Here is an 18,143-nt window from a genome sequence, read left to right on the forward strand (position 1 = left end):
TGACGAGATTTTGTAATTGTTTGGATTGTTTTTATAATAATATTTGAAATAATATTGATCAACAACTAATATTCAATAATTAATATAATTAAATTTTATTTCAGCTAATAAATAATAATTTATATAAATGGAATGAATAACATGATTTGCACTCTCACATAGTTTATTACACCACTGTAATAATTACCATAATTCATTATTAAAACTGCTAATTATTATGCACTTACACTTATGTAAAAAATTATTATTTCAAACTTTGTGTAAGCCAGATTTTTAAAATGTACTTTATATTATTATCAAAGGGTATAATATGATTAATAGATTCTTCAAATTGTTAAGAATGTCTACAATAAAGTTGAATTTTTAAACCACTTTTCTTTCAATTGGAAACTTAGCGACAAAATTATTAATCGAAAGTAAGTGAGAAAAAAAAAATCATAATAAATGTTATCATATTTTTCATGTTTTCAAATTCTATAATTTTTTAAGTCTTATCTCTAAAAAATTAATTTTTTAAATACTTACTTTTTAAGATAATGAAAATATATTATTTATATTTTAATAATGAAGCGGAAAATTTTTGGGAGATCTCGGTCAACCAAGATCTACCTCTAATTATATTCATGTAAATATATCAACGTTTATAAACAAAATATATATTCAAATAATAAATCATAGCTCTAATTATATTATCTAACTTACTTCTCATTATATTTAAAAATATTTATTATTATTTTCCACTACTTCATGCAATCTCTTTTAATAAATATACACCTAATAACATAAGATAGAAAAAACCTACAAACAAACTCCAATTCATGCCAAGTTAGGAGTTTAAAACTAGTTCCATTAGAAATCATTAGCTAATTAGTATTTGATCGTAACTAGGCATGACCAACAACCAAAAGATGTAATAGCATTTGGTTAATTGGCACTTACCAATTTTTTTTCTTCTTTTTTCTTCTTTAGCTGTGGAAAAATAATGTTACTGATACTTTCTTTTCAACGGAAATGTATTTGTCAATAATCCATGCGTGTGCTTCTATATGTATACTTTAAATGATAGGTGATAGCTGGTCCCTGAACTTTAGATCAAATTGCAGCTTTGTATTTTTCTTTTTGTCAATCATGTTTTTATAACTAAAATATAAAATTTTACTTCATTAAGAATATAATTTTATTTAGAATATATTTAAGACCCACGGTTGAACATATTTAAGTAAGCACAATATTATTAACATTTTATGTTTTTTAAGATGTGGTGTTAACATTGCACATTTTTTACTCTTTTAATTAGTAAATATGTTTGACACATAAAGTTTTTTGAATTTGTTAAAAGGAATTTAAAATAAATAATTAATTGTGTTGGATGATTTTGATGATATCTCCTGTTATTGTTAAAGTAATATGATCACGATTTTTTCTAAATGTTTTTGAGCATAAATTTGATTTAAAATTATTTTTCATTTATCTTGAACGTATGATTAATTATAATAAGTTTATACTCAATTAATAGTGGATAAGTCAAAGTTGTTTTCCACATAGCTCATAAATAATTGATTTTGTTGCAAAATAGTTGATTATCTCATTTCAAAAATATTGTTTCAAATTTCACATTCAATTGATTATATTATTAATTGTTTATTCTGTACAAAAGTAGATTTTACATATCATACTTTAAAGTTTTTATAACAAGTAAATATATCAAACTTAGACATTATCTTTGTAAAAAATTATATTCATATAACCATATTTATTAGCAACTTATTGATATGCGGAAAATTATCAGCAAAATTGGCAATTACTTTATATCTATTATATGATTAAAAAGAAAATACTTAGAATGCATTTTTTTCCAACCCAATTTTTTTATCAGTTTTTCAGTTCTTTCCTTAACTTTCAATCACTATTCTAACATTACAAATCGTCCCAAACTTATGATATATGGAACTGTTTAAAATACGATGAAAGTGTGTAAGTTAGCCTTGCTTAAACACAATTTTTTTTTGGGCAATATTCCTTGATAAAAGTACTCTAAAGTAATGGAACCAATCATTCCTTGTATTGTATTAAATTATTATTATTATTATAGTAATTGATTCATTATACCAATTGAGTTAAAAAATTTAAAAAAAAAACAATGTAAGAAGTTCAGGATCTGTATGCTGTGGGATATATATAGTAGTAGGGGACCACAGTTAATTATACTTTATACTACTTCATACTTGATGGCGCTTAACAATTAACGTTTGAAATTCAAATAGTAGAAAACGAAAGCTGGTGGCATCTCCTAGTAATACACAATAACAGAAATAAAAATTAATAACCAAGTCCTACATTACCATAGCCTTTTCAATAACACTTTAAGAATCTTTACCTAAACTTCCTTTCTTACATCTGCATAATCCCGTGATATATGCTTAGTGTAATATAAAACTAACCATTATCTCCTACTTTTTTTCTTTTTTTTATGAAAAACAACTTTAATACACACGTGAGTGTTAAACTTAAGATTGATGACAAAACTGGAACAGTATAATAACATATAGCAGATTATAGAGTAGTTCTTAAAATCTGATTTTATTAATATTAAACTGGATTAATTGAAATTGGGCGTTTGATTTCTCTTGTGCTAGTTGAGCCACCTTCAGAAATTGTTCATATATAACAGAAGGAAGTGGTAGAAGAGTGAGTTCTCTTTCACTGAGCATTAAGCAGTAAAACCTAGTACCTATATTTATAGCATTCAACTGAGATGAGAGCATTCTATTGAACCAGTTAGTTCTTGAAGAATGAGTCTACACCAAATCATTTGAATCAAAATGCAGTTTCCATTTGCGACATATCTGCATATTTCAATAGCTGTAACCAGTAAGTACATTAACCCTAAACCAAGAAAGTGGGTTCAATAAAATATTGACTACAGAGTAGAAACCAATCATGTATGGTTTCGCGGTTTGATTTTGACCCTTCTTCTTTTAAATTATTATTTTTTATTGGATTTTGAAAATGAGCGTAAGAAGAAGACGGTGGGGGCTCTCCTAGTATAATTTTTTGTTTATATTTCTCAGTCCTCTGAATTTAGAAACTTTCAAAAGTTGATGGTGCAGAGAGAAAGAGAGAGAGACTATGGGGAATTTGATTTTCGATATGTGAGATATGGGAGTGGAGGACAAAGGTAGTATTGTCACCTTATCAATGTTCCCTTCTTAATGGATCTTATTAACCATTTTTGTCAACATGTTCGCGTCTTTCTCCACTCGTCCGGTAGTTACAAGACAACTTTGAGGTTTCAACTCTTTGTCATATCAGCACCTTCTCTCTTTCCCACTCACAAATTATTACTCTCTAATTCCAATCCCCTAGAATCTCTTTAATACATCAAACTTGGTGGGATTATTATATACTAACTGCTTATTTCGAACACACATTTACATCATTTCTCTGCATTCTAGATAGAACAAACAAACACAGAAATATTTTATGTTGTTTTAACTTAACTGCGATTTTTTCACTTCTGGAGCAATTTTACAAACACCTTGCAGGTTAAAAAGCATCATCACAATTTCACCTAACCTTCACATGACAGGTAAGTGTGTGCTAATACACCAAATGAATTCAAAACACAAAAAAGAAATCAGTGTTTGTCATTATCAACTATCGAAAAATGATGAATGGGGACATGACAGTTTGAAATTATTAAATGATTTCTGTAATTAGAAGGGGAATACACTAAACATAAAGAGTAAAAATGTGTTTGGAATGATGAAGAGCATCTGAAAGTGTTGGAAGGTTCCAAACACATAAGGACAGATGGAAACGCGAAGGTCTTACGCTTTACTAGTCGAAAAGCCCCACCAAGGGGTAACAGACAATATGGGATAGTTACAGTCAGCTTTTGAAATTCACATGAACTTAATGACAAGGAGATACCATTACGATTACATGGATTTCTTACCACACTATTCCTCTGATTTTCCTCTGCTTATGATGATTATATAAAGGGTCTGAACCCCATTTTTTGTTACCTTATGGCTTGTCAATGAAAGCATGGGTAGGTGTTGTGGTTTGACATTTGGATCATGACGTATGGTCCTCACGTAGTTTTCTTCCTTTTTTTTTTCTATTTTATACAATTTCTTCAACTTGTCCTTTATATTGACTTAAATACCAGGTGTAACAGTTAGATTGGTGCAAGCATAGGATATTTGTACAGGAGATTAGGTTGGAATTTCAAATCCTTAACGTTAAGTTTGCATCAAACAGGTCACTCTTGCAGAGTCAGACACTAGCATTGGACACAGATAATACCGAGAGAAAAGTCACCAGAAAGTGTTTGAAGTTTTGAATTGAAGCAATGGGAAAGAGAAGCAGAAGCCAAAACATGTGCATTTGGAGTAATTGCATAGAGAGCTTAACGTTGTACGGTGTTTGGCCTATGACAAAGGTTAATGTCAACCCCTAAGTTTTGTGGGTACGTGTGGTGTGATGTGAGGATCAGAGTACCTCATTTTATGAACCCGTGACTCAACTCATAGTTTACTTATTCTTTTGCCATCACCTGTTTCATCAATATTGAAATAGAAAAGACAGGTGAAGTCTCAGTATTTCGGGGAAGAAGATGATCCAGACAAAACATTGGTTAAAAGGCTAGAAAGAAAAAATGCTTCAATCTCAAATTTTTAACATGAATTGGTTATGATCACACTCAAAATGGGTCTTACCCACTAAATTATATTTGTTCTGCTTTTGTATATAGTTTTTCTTCTTTACGAGTATGAGATTTATAATCTTGTTATGTTTGATTAAGGATGAGAATGTAGAATTGTGATGCAAGTTAGTTCATCGTGAAAAATGTCTTGACATTTAAATCTACTGGTCTGCAGAGGTTCACTTTGTACAATCCATTGCTTGCTAGGGTCAGACATTGGAATTGACCCTTTTAATGACATGCATTCATTTTATATCATTTGAATATTTTATTATTACATATAATTGTTTGTTTGAAATATGACTAAATATTTTTATTTATTATTTTATTAATATTATAATTTTTTTAATAATATGTTTTTGTATTTACTGTAAGAAATAAGAAATAATTAATCTTTAAGTTTTTCTTTTAATGGTTATACTTGCATCAAATAGTTGTTGTGATAAGATATATTGAACTTTGAAATTAAAAAAAATTATAGAGAATTTTTTTTCAATTGTTTTTAAATGTATATGGATCAATCCTCGAGTACAAAACCTACAATTATGCTGGTTGCTGAACCAAATGTGAAATGAATATCATAATATCAATGTTAATCATATACTATTTTTATGTATATAAAAAATCTTTTTTAAGTAATGTTTAAAAAAGAAAAAATCGTTTCCAAAGAAGACTGGTTATTTAAAAATATCCACGAAATCTTCCCAATATTTTGACTTTATAATTTATTTTTTTTGTCATCTAAACTTTTTTGGTTGAATGATTTTTTTACTCTTAGCCATCAAGCCCTATAGGCTGGTCAAATTTCCATGTCTGTTCACACTCATGCGCGATTCTTACTTCCTTCTATCTAGCAGTGTAGGGGATGTACTCAATAGCCTCCTTCACTAAATTTAACAAAATATGCTTCACACTCACCTAATCTTTATCAGAATTAAAAAATAATAATATGTTAACTTTTCCTTAAATTATAAACAATCACATTTTCTGTTATACCATAAAACTAAGAATTTTTTTGACGTGGTAAACATAACATTTACAAATAATAAATATCTAACACTCTTCTGCTAGTATCGAATTTTTTTCACAATTTCCTGTTCCCTCCGTTTACCTTAAAACAAATAACTTGTTCAATCTTAAATAAAAAAAATATCCTATTAAAAACTGTATATTTTTATGGTACGAATAATATAACTTTATGATAAAAGCTAGTAGCTATTGTGTACTTTTGGAAGCAGTAAGGACAATTCGGTAAATGTGACTTCCCTCCATGCCTCGTACAGTTCTAATAATTTCACTACTATTATTAACCAAATTTTCGCGAATAATTGTACGCGGTTATAAGTGATGGTGTTTAGAATTTGTTTAAATAAATTCTGAAATGCGACGTTACCAGTATACATATTTTTATTCAATTTTCAATTACAGAGATAAAGTAAACACACTAACACGACAGATACCTGAATTTTACCAACAACCCCTCCTCTAAGCAACTTCCATCTCCGTCTCCGTCTCCTTCACTATGTTCCTATCAGTCTTAATATACTCAAAAAGAGTTTCCATTTCTTCCAAAGTTTTTCCCTTGGTCTCCGGCATAAACACATAAAAGAAAGCCGTAGCCAACACCATAATCCCCGCCAGCACAAAAAACATCCCTCCAAACGTTATTTTCTCCGAAATAGACAAGAAAGTCATGGACACCACCCCACTCACCAACCGGTTCACCGAAATCGCAAGGCTCGACCCCTGGGCCCTAAGCCTGGAAGGAAATATCTCTGACGAGTACACCCAGGTGATGGGCCCAAGCCCAATAGAGAAAAACGAAACATCGGCGCACACGGCCACAATGCTGACCACAACGGCCCAAAGAGGCTTCGTACTGGAGCGTTGGAGAATCGTGGAGCCCAGGCCCAACGCGGACAGCGACACGGCCATCCCAGTGGTGCCCAACAGCAAAAGAGGCCTCCTCCCAAACTTGTCCAAGTAGAGTGCGGAGAGCAAAACAAAGGAACTCTTGGCAATTCCCATGATGACGTTAACCCCGAAAAGGTGCTTCTTGCTGTGAATCCCGGCAGCTCTGAACACCTCCGGGCAGTAGTATATAACGGCGTCGTTTCCGGAGGCCTGCATGAAAAAATTAATCCCGACGGCAGTAACCAGCATCCGCCTGATGGGCCGAGTGGGCCGTAACAAAAGGTCTTTCCAAACGCCCTGGCCGCGCCAATTCTCGGGGCCCGGTTCTGCACCTTTTGTTATCTGGTGAAGCCTTAGTTCAGCTTCCTCGGGAGTAGTTGAGATTCTGAGAAGAACGCGTTTGGCGTGTGGGATTCTTCCTTTCATGACAAGCCAGCGAGGGGATTCGGGCATGGCGATGACGCCTAAAGCGATTGCGATTGCGGGGAGTGCCGCGAGGCCCAGCATGAGTCTCCAAGAAATGTGTTGAGGGAGGGAAGAGAGGAAGAAGTTAACGATGTAGCCGAGGAGGATCCCTAGGGTGATGAAAACTTCGGGGAGAGAGGTGAGGAAGCCACGTGTCATTTCCGGAGAGAGCTCGGCGGTGTAGAGAGGCGCAATCATGAGGGCGTAACCCACGCCGATGCCTGCCACCATTCGACCGCATAAGATGAATGCGAAGGAAGGGCCCAGGCCCATCAAGATTGCGCCCACCAGGAACGTGAATGAGGCTAAGACGATTGTGTAGCGTCTTCCGATGTAATCGGAGGTTTTTCCAGAGGCCAGTGATCCGATTAGGGAGAAGACGTTGAGTGTGCCCACCAGCACTTCCTCTTGCACCGCCGATATTTTTAGGTTCTCTCTTATCAGCAAGGCGGCGCCACTCATAACCCCAATATCTGAGTATCCAATCACAGGTTCTAATCAGTAAAAGGAAATGAGGGAAAAAAGAGATTGAGCGATTAAGTGACCCACCGTAGCCCAGCAGAATGGAGGTGGCGGAAGCGAGAAGGGCGGAGAGAAGTGTGAAGGTGTTGAGCCGAGCGGGAGGGGTTTGTTTGACGGCGCCGTTCTCCATTGCTTGCTTGTCAGTGAGAATGAGAGCTGAGACAGCAGGAGCACTGGGAAGAAGATAAAAAAGAGAAGATAAAAAGCAACACCACAGATAGTATCCTCCAAAACATATCTAATCAATCACTTTCCGTATTTTTTCTTTTAAGTCATACCAAGTTAACAAAATTATTAATGCACAGAGAATCCTCCATTTCCATATAACAGACAAATGACAGTTAATTTTCATTAATGTCTTGTTTTTATATCATAATAAATACATACATTTCTAATTTGTTTCTTCTTATATTTATATATAAGATTATTTTTTTAAATAGTATTATTAGATAAAAGTATTTTTTTATATTTAAACTTATCTCTTTTAACATCAGAAATATATTCTAAAGTTTTATTTAACACTTGTTTTATTTAGACGTGTATTGCTGTCAGGTATTTTTCAAATTTGTTTGTTAGTATTAATATCTAGCTAGTACTTAGACATACACAGTCATTAGATTGAATGCGCCATTCAATATACTTAATACTTCTCTTCTAATCAAAAGAGTCTATAATTCACTAATACTAATACATGTTAATAAAAAGTTATAACTAATGAGGAATGTAAAAGAATTTGAAAAATAACTATTTTTGTTCCATTTTAATTTTATAAGGACTATTAATTACTTACTATTTTTACTATTTATTCAATCATTTTTAATCCTTTTGTGCACTTTAAATTGAAAAAAAAAAATTAAGATTACGATTATATGTGAAAATTAAACATAACAAAAATTGAAGAAAAAATTTAATGTAGTAATTGTTTAAATTTATAAAACAAAGAAAAATGAAAATTAATTAATATACATTTAATAAATTGGTTTAGATAAAATAACTTATTTAAAAACTATAGTTTAGTTTCACCATTAATGTTTGAAATCAATAAACTAATTTATTAACCCGAAACTGATAAATAAAATACTTTTTAACTAAAAAATAAGTTGTCGATTTTATTAAAAGAAATAATGAAATAAAAAATCTAGTAAAAGTAAAAAAGACTGTTTTATTTTTAGTTAATACCGTCAATAATTATATTTAACAATTCATGAGACTAATATATTGTCAAAAGAAATATTAATAGTAATTTGAAATAACATTAAATAAATAGTTTTGAAACATTAATAAAGAAGCAGGGAAACTTCACTTTCATTGATGACAGGATAGGAATCCATCGATATCCGTCTCTGGATTCATAATATTCGAGTGGAGGAGAGGACACACGCCAATCTCTATTTGGGAAAAAGAAGAAAAAGGATAAAAGAAAATTCCACATTCTTTTCAATAAATACATAAATTAAAATAAATAAACCATTGAAACAATTTCTGATATCGGGTTTTTTCTAAAAGAAACGGTGCTGCTATCCGGTGTTTTTATGACACTCATTAACAATAATCAGTAATGGTCGAAGATTAAAAAAAAAATAATTAATTGTAATATTAAATAAATTATAATTTTAATATTATTAATATAGTTTTGTGATATTTAAAAGATAAAAAATATCTATAAATATTACATTATTATAATTAATAATTTATTCCATACACGTAAAAAGAAATTAAATTAAATTAAATAATTACATTTTAAATGTTGTTAAAAAAATAATGTTTATTTACAATTTCATATCACTTAACAAATCTACATTTGCTAATGTTGATATGCATATCTTTTATAAAAGGAGTACAATTCTTCTTCATAAGAAAAAATTGATCAACAAAAGACACAACATTTATCTTCTCAAAATTTATAATTTTATCGATTTTTTCTAAAACCTCATCAACCAAAGGATTCTGTGTAATGATTGTTTCCTTTAAATCTTCAACATGTTTAACTATTCCTAAACAATCATCATTTGGAAAATTATCTTCTATATATAATTCATTCAAATTAAAATTTCTCTCACCATGGCTGTTGTCTTTACCATTATTTTCAGTGCAATTTACCATCTACCAATAGAATCAATACAGAAAAATATTAATTAGCATGTTAAATAAAGTATTCAAAACAAACAAGAAAAATTAATTTGAAAGATTGACATAAAGCATTATGAACAAAATGAAAAAATAAATCATAAAAGTGCAATCTTACCATCATCGTCACAATATTAATATTATTTTAATTAATAGAGTTAATTATTGTATAATTCATTGTAAATATAATAGAACCAAAGATCATTAATTATACCTTAACAGTATCCTTAGGGCGCTAGTTATAATTTCACTAAAAGAAAATTAGCTCTCCCATCTTTTACATCAAACAAATGTTAAGGAGACAGTAGGGTACAGGTTATAATGTACCGATAATTCAATTTGTATCACCTATTTGTGTCTTGCACGTATCTATATCCAATATTTTATTATACTTATCAATGAAGTATCTAATATATAAAACAATAATACTATTATGATGACAATAATTTATAAATTTTTATGTTGAAAATATTTAATACATTTGATTTTAATTTTGATTTACTCAAGAATGATCATATACTTCTCATATTTTTTTTTTAAAAATTATATATTTTTCAATATACATATATCACGTGTCATGTCCTATTATTTTCAAAATTAGCGTATTGACGTATCAAATACATGTTGTATCTGATACATTATCTGTATATGTGCATCATAGGGTACAGGTAGTAATTCTCTCGTACCTCACTTTGCATGAATATTTGTCTCGTATTTATTCCTATATCTGTGCGAGTATTCGTTGTGCGAGTATTCGCATATTTTTTTAATATCCGTAAATATCTATGAGTATTTTTTTTATATTTAATAAAATACTTTAAGCATAAAATCAAATAAAGTACATTACATTGCTATCATAAGTTTCAAACAAAGTCAAAATAAACTCAAATTTACATAAGTCCAAATAAAACTACAAAATTGACTGCAACCTCGCTTTGATTCTTTGATAACAATTTCATTAATTCTTTTTTCCTTCATTATAAGTCTTCATAATCTCACTTTTATAGTGTATCAAGAAATCCCCTTGAATAAAAGTTGTAAAGCAAGACAAAATTTCTTAAATCTCATGTGGTCAACCACCGACTTTGAATACTTATGTATAACTATCATCTTAACAAGTACATACCTTGATGCTTCTTGATTAAATACATATTTGCCAACAACTATTGTTTCACTCCCTACTTTTTTTGTTTTGAAATGAACATAAGTTTGTTTGATGTCTCGAATTATTCGAAGTTTGCAATAGATAAAGTATTTCCGGTTCTTGCTTTGGTTCTCCAAAAGTTGAGCTACATTAATTGCAAGTGACTTTCCACTTTCCATCTACTTTTATTTCTTATAGTGATTTCATGTTACTAAAGTGTGTGTTTTTTTTTTCAACAATATTATCATTTGTTTGAATTTTGACATGAACTTTCGATTTTTACTTGAGTTGGATCATCATCTACATTCGTATGAATGTTATTTGATTCACCAACCTCATAAACATGTTTAACTTGTTCTTCACCTTATATGGGTGTAAAAATTTGTTTCGTAATCATCCTAAAACAACAAACTAATACATAATTAGATAATTTACATCAATTATTATATTCCAACATCATTAGAGTTATTGATGCAAATATAAAATGTGTAAAAAACAAAGTTAAGTTGGAAAATCATGATTAAAATCAATTCGTATCTTAGAATTATATATATATATATATATATATATATATATATATATATATATATATATATATATATATATAAACAAGTGTTGAAACTAAGTTGGAATTAATAATAAGTTGCTAATTAGCAATTTAAAATCTAATTACAAAATTAATTATATTTTTTAATTAATAATATAACTTATTTTAGACACGAATAATTTTTTATTTATAAAATTATATTTAATTTAATATAATGATTAATTATTTCTTGTTTCTTTAGTCATTATTTCATAATTTTCTCATAGTGTATTGTGTGTATTATTATCGTTTGTTACAACATTTTCTTGTATTGTGTGTATTATTATTGTTTGTTATAACAATAATTTTGTGTGATTAATTTTATTTATTTTGTCTCTATTTTTTTCTAACATTTTTAAACTGAAAAAAGTTATTATATTTATTTATTGTAAAAGTCAAAAGATAATATTACATTATATTTTTGTTATATATTTAAGTAAATATCAAGTTAGTCTAAAAATGTATGAAGAAAGATTTTTTTTTCTAACAACAAATCATAAAGTGAATGAGAGAATGTGACAAAATCATTAAAATGAATATAGAAGTTATTATACTTTAAAGAATAACATTTTTTGTGTTATATTATTTGAAATATTATAAATATAGAATATTGTCATATAATTTAAATTTGTGTCACCAATAAATTAAATTTTAATTAACTAATGTTTAATATTATAAGTAGGCACTTCTGAACTTGTCTTGATCATGCTACAATACCATTTTATTTCTCTTATAAAAAAACTCATGTTCTTAAAAGAAAAGTGTTTGTAGTTACTCATAAATGAAAATAGTGGAGATGCAGGGGATCGAACCCTGTACCTCCCGCATGCAAAGCGGGCGCTCTACCATTTGAGCTACATCCCCATTTATTATAAAATCATGCAAGTAATAGTATATTCAAAACAAGAATAAAAAAAAACATAACATCGATACGAATTAAACATAGAACCCTTTTTGATAAAATAGAATTTATAAAACTATTTTCCGTTGAATATATTTTGCTAAAATCAATTTTATAGTGATGTGATACATTTGAATGTTTTTATTCAAAATTAAGTTAATAATAACTAAAGTATTAACATTCAAATTTAGGATTTAAGTATTTGTTCAATGTGTGTTGGTTTATATTTTAAGGAAGTTTAATCAATTTGTAAATCCTCGTAAACTTAGGTATTTTTAATTATTTTTTTATAAAACTATTTTATTTTATTAAATTCTTAAAATTTTATACTTTTAATTAATATTTGTTGTTTAATTTGTATATTTAACTAGTTAAAAAAAATTAGGAAATTGTACGAAGAGTCAATAGAATAATTTTTTTAATGGAATTCAATTAAAAATATTTAAATTTATAAGGATTTTAGATCTTAATTAAATTTTATTATCATTATTTGACTTTGTATACTCTTATTTTATAATAGGATGATAAGGTAAATTTTTACTCGTTTATAATCTATCAGCTTGTAAAAAAATTTTGACGCGTCAAAAATTAATTTTGTCGACTTCGTTCCATAACTTTCTTTTATCATAACAAGTTTCTTTCTAACACTCAACACAAATAAATCGCTTCACACGCTTAACTCAATTACCACATCACAACACTCAAAAATAATTCAAAAACTAAAAAGAAAATACCATCACAAATAACGTATCAGTGGATTAAAAAAGATGAAATTTGATGACTCAAAATATCATTATCTTAATGCAATAATACTTAGTAAAATAATTAAATGCGGATAGAATCGAAGATTGATGAATGTAGGAAGTAGAAAAGACTTAACAACAAAGTGGGAATCATAAATTTTGTTTTTTTAGTTTTGGTTACCTTTCTACGGTGAGGTTGGTATCTCAAACTCCAACTACAACCATAGAATATGACTTCTCTCTCCGTCTTTCCCTCACTCACATCGCTTCAAAACCCTAACTTCACTCATCCCCGCCTCTCCAATTCCATCTATTTTCCTTTCAATTCCGCGCAATCTTTCGTACCACTCTCTCGCCGTAATTTCCTATGCAGAGCATTCAGAGATCCCGGCGAGGACATCAAAGCGGTCATCAAGACCGACGACAGCGGCGGCGGAGATGGGGGTGGAGACGGTGGGGGTGACCGGGACTCGGAGAAAAAAGAAGGGCCTTTGCCGGAGTGGCTGAATTTCACTTCTGATGACGCCAAAACGGTACTTGCTGCTATCGCAATTTCGCTTGCGTTTCGCACGTTCGTGGCGGAGCCTAGGTACATTCCCTCGCTGTCAATGTACCCTACATTTGATGTTGGCGATAGAATTGTTGCTGAAAAGGTAGTCTTTTTGTTCCTTTACCTTATAATTTCAAAAGGGTGCTGTTCAACTCTTCATGAACTTGTTATTAGTTGTATATTTTGTATTTAGAACTGAACCTTGGACGATATTCAGCTCGGATTTGGCACTTTTTACAGTAAGTAGAATGCTCTCTGGATTTAAAGTGTACTGATTATTAATGTTTAAAAAATCAATCGTTTAAACTTGAAAGTGTTATTATACTCGAAGATTGTCAAACATGTAATTGATCTTTATTTCAATCTCAAATATAATTTTTTAAACGACAAATGCGAGGGCAATTTATCCTCTGAAATTGTACTCTTTTTGACTTTAGAAAAGACGATTAAGTTTGAAACATGATGAGACTCGCTCAATGTTGATATTAACTACTTCGAAAAGGAAAAAAGAGTCCAGACAGCATCTTGTGTATGTGTGGATATGGCTTGTCCCTTGTTATAGATTGTCATATCAGCCTCTGATTTGATTTTCTGCTACGATTTATAGTGTGTCTGTATGTTAAGTGCTTTAGATTAGATTCATCTTCATCTGACAACTTGTTGGAATATGATAAGAATTTGGCGCTTTTCTATAATGTGTGCGGAGTTTGTAAGGTACTGTAAACATGAGTCGAAGTTTTTGCTTTCTTTAAGACACTACTTTTGAAACCGTTACCTGATTTTTTTTTCATGAGTGGGTGCTAGTAATTGAAATGTTGATTCTCTGAAAAAATTATATACACTTTTTAACTATGTAAGGCATGAACCTAAAAATTTCTTGTTGTGAGACATATACAAGGTTATTTATGGGGATCACGATAGACTTTTTAACTTAATTGGTAAATTCATACTTTCTCTTTGTTTTGCTAAAACAGATTACTTTTACGGACTTAGAAATTTGCAGATAATAGTTTTTTTTTTCCTTAATTCCTTCCCGAGTTTTCTTCTTTTGAGTCCTCTTTTTCTTGAATTCTTCTTCTTATTGAACCTTTCCTTCTTGAATCTTGCTTTTGAATTATTTTTCTTCAATCTTTAATCATTTTCTTGAATTCTTCTTCTAAATTTTTTTAAATTTTTCTTGAGCTCTTGTTCTTGACCTTACTGGTGTTCTTCTTCTTGATTATTTATCTTTTCTTTCTTGATTCTTTTACTTTTTTAACTTGTTGAATTCTTGTTCTTAAATTTTCCATTTTGTTCTTCTTTTTCTTGAATTTTGTTTCTTCTTCATCTTCTTCAATCTTCTTTTTTCTTGAATGTTTTCTTATTCGATCTTTTTCTTCTTGAAACTTTCCTTTTTGAATTTTTTTTCTTCAAATTTTTTTTTTTAATTTCTTTTCTTCAATTTTGTCTCATTCTCATCTTGGATCTTCTTAATCATCTTCTTGAATTATTTCTTTTAAATTATTTTAATTCTTTTTCTTGAATCATCTCCTTATTGAGTTCCTTTTTTTTTTAAATTTCTTCTCCTTCAATTCTTGTTCTTGAATTTACCTTATGTTATGATGCATCTCAATTGTAAATTATGTTTTCAGGTTTCTTACTATTTTAGAAAACCATGTGCAAGTGACATAGTGATATTCAAAAGCCCTCCAGTGCTTCAAGAAGTTGGATATAGTGATGACGATGTTTTTATAAAGCGTGTGGTTGCAAGGGAAGGTGATATTGTGGAGGTAAGATCTTTTGAGAAGAGTGATGGTATTATCTTTTGACGATGTTTCATTCATAGTCATGTTATCTTTTGTTAGATCTTTTGGTTTAAAGGGAAGTTTATTCTTTTCTAATTGTTCAGGAGTTTGGTTTGTTAGATAGTGGCTACTGACTATTACATGTAATTGGAACTTCAAAGTCGGGTTGAATAGCAATTTAGTAGTCATGTATAATGTAAGCGAGATTCTTGGGGTGCTGGATTCTGCAGCTTAGTCTGAAATGTGATTTGAGCAAGTGAATTATTTGCAGGTCCGTAAAGGTCATCTTGTAGTTAATGGGGTTGAGAGGAATGAAGATTACATTCTTGAACCACCTGCATATGAGATGAAACCCACGGTAACTTATCCTGACATTTTTTGTACTCCACTCGGTAAACTAATCCAAAATTTTTTGGGACGAGTGCTAGACTCTCGTGAGAATTTTAATCTAATAATTTGTTTGGTATTGCAGCGTGTACCAGAGAACTACGTGTTTGTGATGGGAGACAATCGCAATAACAGCTATGATTCCCATGTGTGGTAATGATGTTTTTTTTAAGTATGCTGAGATGCATTCGTTATCTTTAGTATTCTGTGTTTGATAATTATGTTTTGAATGGAATGTGATTTTGTTAGGGGTCCCTTGCCATCCAAGAACATCATAGGTAGATCAGTATTTCGGTATTGGCCACCAAATAGAATTGCTGGAACAGTTTCAAAGGATAGCTGCAATGTTGAAACCACGCAGCAGGAGAGTGCAGAGACTGCTCTTCCTTCTCAATGACCACACTTGCCATCTATTTATTAGTGTGGATTATGTGAACTTTCCCCCAATTTTTGTATTCTTAGTCTTAATCTTAGGAAAGAAATAGAGGACGTTTGCTAAGTTCAAAAAACATCTATGTTGTAAATGCTCATAATTTAGATGCAAAACTATTTATTTCAAACTTAACAAACAAGCTTTGAAGTAAACCATTTTGTAATATATTATAACATGGTTCTAATATATATTCAAGTTTCAAGGAATAGAGTTTTTTAATATAGTTGATTTGATTTATCATGTAAAGTTTGCAAACCTGTATTGGATTTAGAAGTTAAGGAATGTAAAATTCAAACTAACATCACATCATTGTCAAAGTAGACTTCAGTTAAAGCTTGTAAATTACACTATAAAATCTTAAAGATAATTCAGAAATCTGCATGTTCACATAATCCCTTGTGCTGCTACAAGAAAAGAAACATTAGATTTCCAAAAAATCCCAAGAGTGTGTTCCTTTAGGCCGTGTTCGGTTGTTAAGATGGATTTAGGATACAGTGTGAAGATGGATTTGTGTAGATGTAAGGGAATGAATGTGTTTTTTTGAGTAGATTTGGAGGATAAAGTGAGTGGATTTGAAAATTATGAAAGTTAATGATTTGATTGATATAATAGATTAAAAAATAATTATAATAGATAAAATTTTAAATTTACCAAAATATCCTTTATAATAAAAGTTTAATAAAATTACAACTAAATAAATTAAAAAGTTAAAATTTAAGAATATTTTAATTATATTTTTATATGTTAATTATTATATATATATATATATATATAAATAATAATTAAATATATTATTAGTTTATTATAATTATTAATTACTATATACTTTTATTAATTAATAATAATAATCATTTTAATATAAATATTATTAGTTATTATATATTAATATATTATTCATTATATTTCATTATATATTATTTATATATATTTATATCAATTATTATATATGTTATGTAACCGGTTTTATATATATATATATATATATATATATATATATATATATATATATAATAAATTATAATAATAAATCTTTTGTAAATTATAATTTAAGAATAATATATTTTATAATTATAAATATTTGAAAAGAAAATTCTAAAGATGCTTAAAATGATCAAATTAGTTGATATTTTTATAAATCTTGTAAATCCGTTTGCGAATATCTTCTTAAATCTTTAAAAAGGAACATAAAAATAATATGAATCTATTCGTGCAACTCGGCTAATTTGTAAAATTTTCGCAAAAGAACACTGCATCAGGTAGGAGTGAACAATTGTGGGGTCAGACTAGATTCGGGTCCAACCAAACCAATCCGATCCAATTCAAATTTATTATTTAAAATTTATATCCGATCGTTTTACAAGTTCAAATTAATTCGGATCGGTCAAATGCGGACAGATGACGGGTTAACCAAAGAAAAGGTAAACAACGTGACCAACATAGTGGAAGATGATTTCCGGCTGTGGTTTCTTCAACTTCACCACCGTCATGTCTTCTCTCCATCACTACGTCACCGAACTGATGCCACCGCAACGCCACCACAACGCCACCTACAACACAAATCGAAACAGAACAGAGCAGAACCAAGAAGATTGGAACAGAACGAAACAAATATGAGACCTCCACGGCACGTGGGGCTGCTGTTGTATGTGTGACTCTCTATGTGATGCTCTACTCGATTTTTGTGAAATAAGAAGTGACGATGTGTGATGGGGATTGGGGTCTCAATGTGACTGGGGATAAAGGTAAAGGTAAATAATGATGGAGATGGTTTCGTGCATTCCAGTGCGAGGATTGTGAAGAAGTGCGTTAACTTTTCAATACAATATTGAGTGTTAGGCGGCAGTAAACTAGGATTTATAAAAATTTACTTTTGTAG

At 29.8% G+C, this 18,143-nt stretch overlaps 2 protein-coding genes and 1 non-coding gene across 3 annotated transcripts; 1 reads left to right on the plus strand and 2 right to left on the minus strand.

Moving 5' to 3' along the window:
- Window positions 1-6,056: 6,056 nt before the first annotated feature.
- On the minus strand, window positions 6,057-7,900 carry LOC114176129 (polyol transporter 5-like). The gene is made up of 2 exons (XM_028061064.1): window positions 7,640-7,900; window positions 6,057-7,563 (listed from the first exon to the last, which is right to left on the minus strand). The coding sequence occupies exons 1-2, from the start codon at window positions 7,740-7,742 to the stop codon at window positions 6,197-6,199; spliced, it is 1,470 nt and encodes a 489-aa protein (XP_027916865.1). The 5' UTR covers window positions 7,743-7,900; the 3' UTR covers window positions 6,057-6,196.
- A 4,360-nt stretch (window positions 7,901-12,260) lies between these two features.
- Window positions 12,261-12,333, minus strand: TRNAA-UGC. The gene has a single exon. It is a non-coding gene; the product is annotated as a tRNA-Ala (tRNA).
- Window positions 12,334-13,250: 917 nt separating this feature from the next.
- On the plus strand, window positions 13,251-16,473 carry LOC114175730 (chloroplast processing peptidase-like). Its single transcript, XM_028060517.1, has 5 exons — window positions 13,251-13,766; window positions 15,295-15,432; window positions 15,719-15,805; window positions 15,920-15,987; window positions 16,084-16,473. The coding sequence occupies exons 1-5, from the start codon at window positions 13,344-13,346 to the stop codon at window positions 16,229-16,231; spliced, it is 864 nt and encodes a 287-aa protein (XP_027916318.1). The 5' UTR covers window positions 13,251-13,343; the 3' UTR covers window positions 16,232-16,473.
- The last annotated feature ends 1,670 nt before the right edge of the window (window positions 16,474-18,143 follow it).

This window comes from Vigna unguiculata, chromosome 3 (genome assembly GCF_004118075.2).
Source record: "Vigna unguiculata cultivar IT97K-499-35 chromosome 3, ASM411807v1, whole genome shotgun sequence".
Taxonomy (NCBI): Eukaryota; Viridiplantae; Streptophyta; class Magnoliopsida; order Fabales; family Fabaceae; genus Vigna; species Vigna unguiculata.

Coding starts and splice junctions, on each gene's coding strand:
- LOC114176129 (XM_028061064.1), bottom strand. CDS start 7,742: ATGGAGAACGGCGCCGTCAAACAAACCCCTCCCGCTCGGCTCAACACC. Junction 7,564..7,639: donor CTCCATTCTGCTGGGCTACG/GTGGGTCACTTA, acceptor TTGGATACTCAG/ATATTGGGGTTATGAGTGGC.
- LOC114175730 (XM_028060517.1), top strand. CDS start 13,344: ATGACTTCTCTCTCCGTCTTTCCCTCACTCACATCGCTTCAAAACCCT. Junction 15,433..15,718: donor GGGAAGGTGATATTGTGGAG/GTAAGATCTTTT, acceptor AATTATTTGCAG/GTCCGTAAAGGTCATCTTGT. Junction 15,988..16,083: donor AGCTATGATTCCCATGTGTG/GTAATGATGTTT, acceptor TGATTTTGTTAG/GGGTCCCTTGCCATCCAAGA.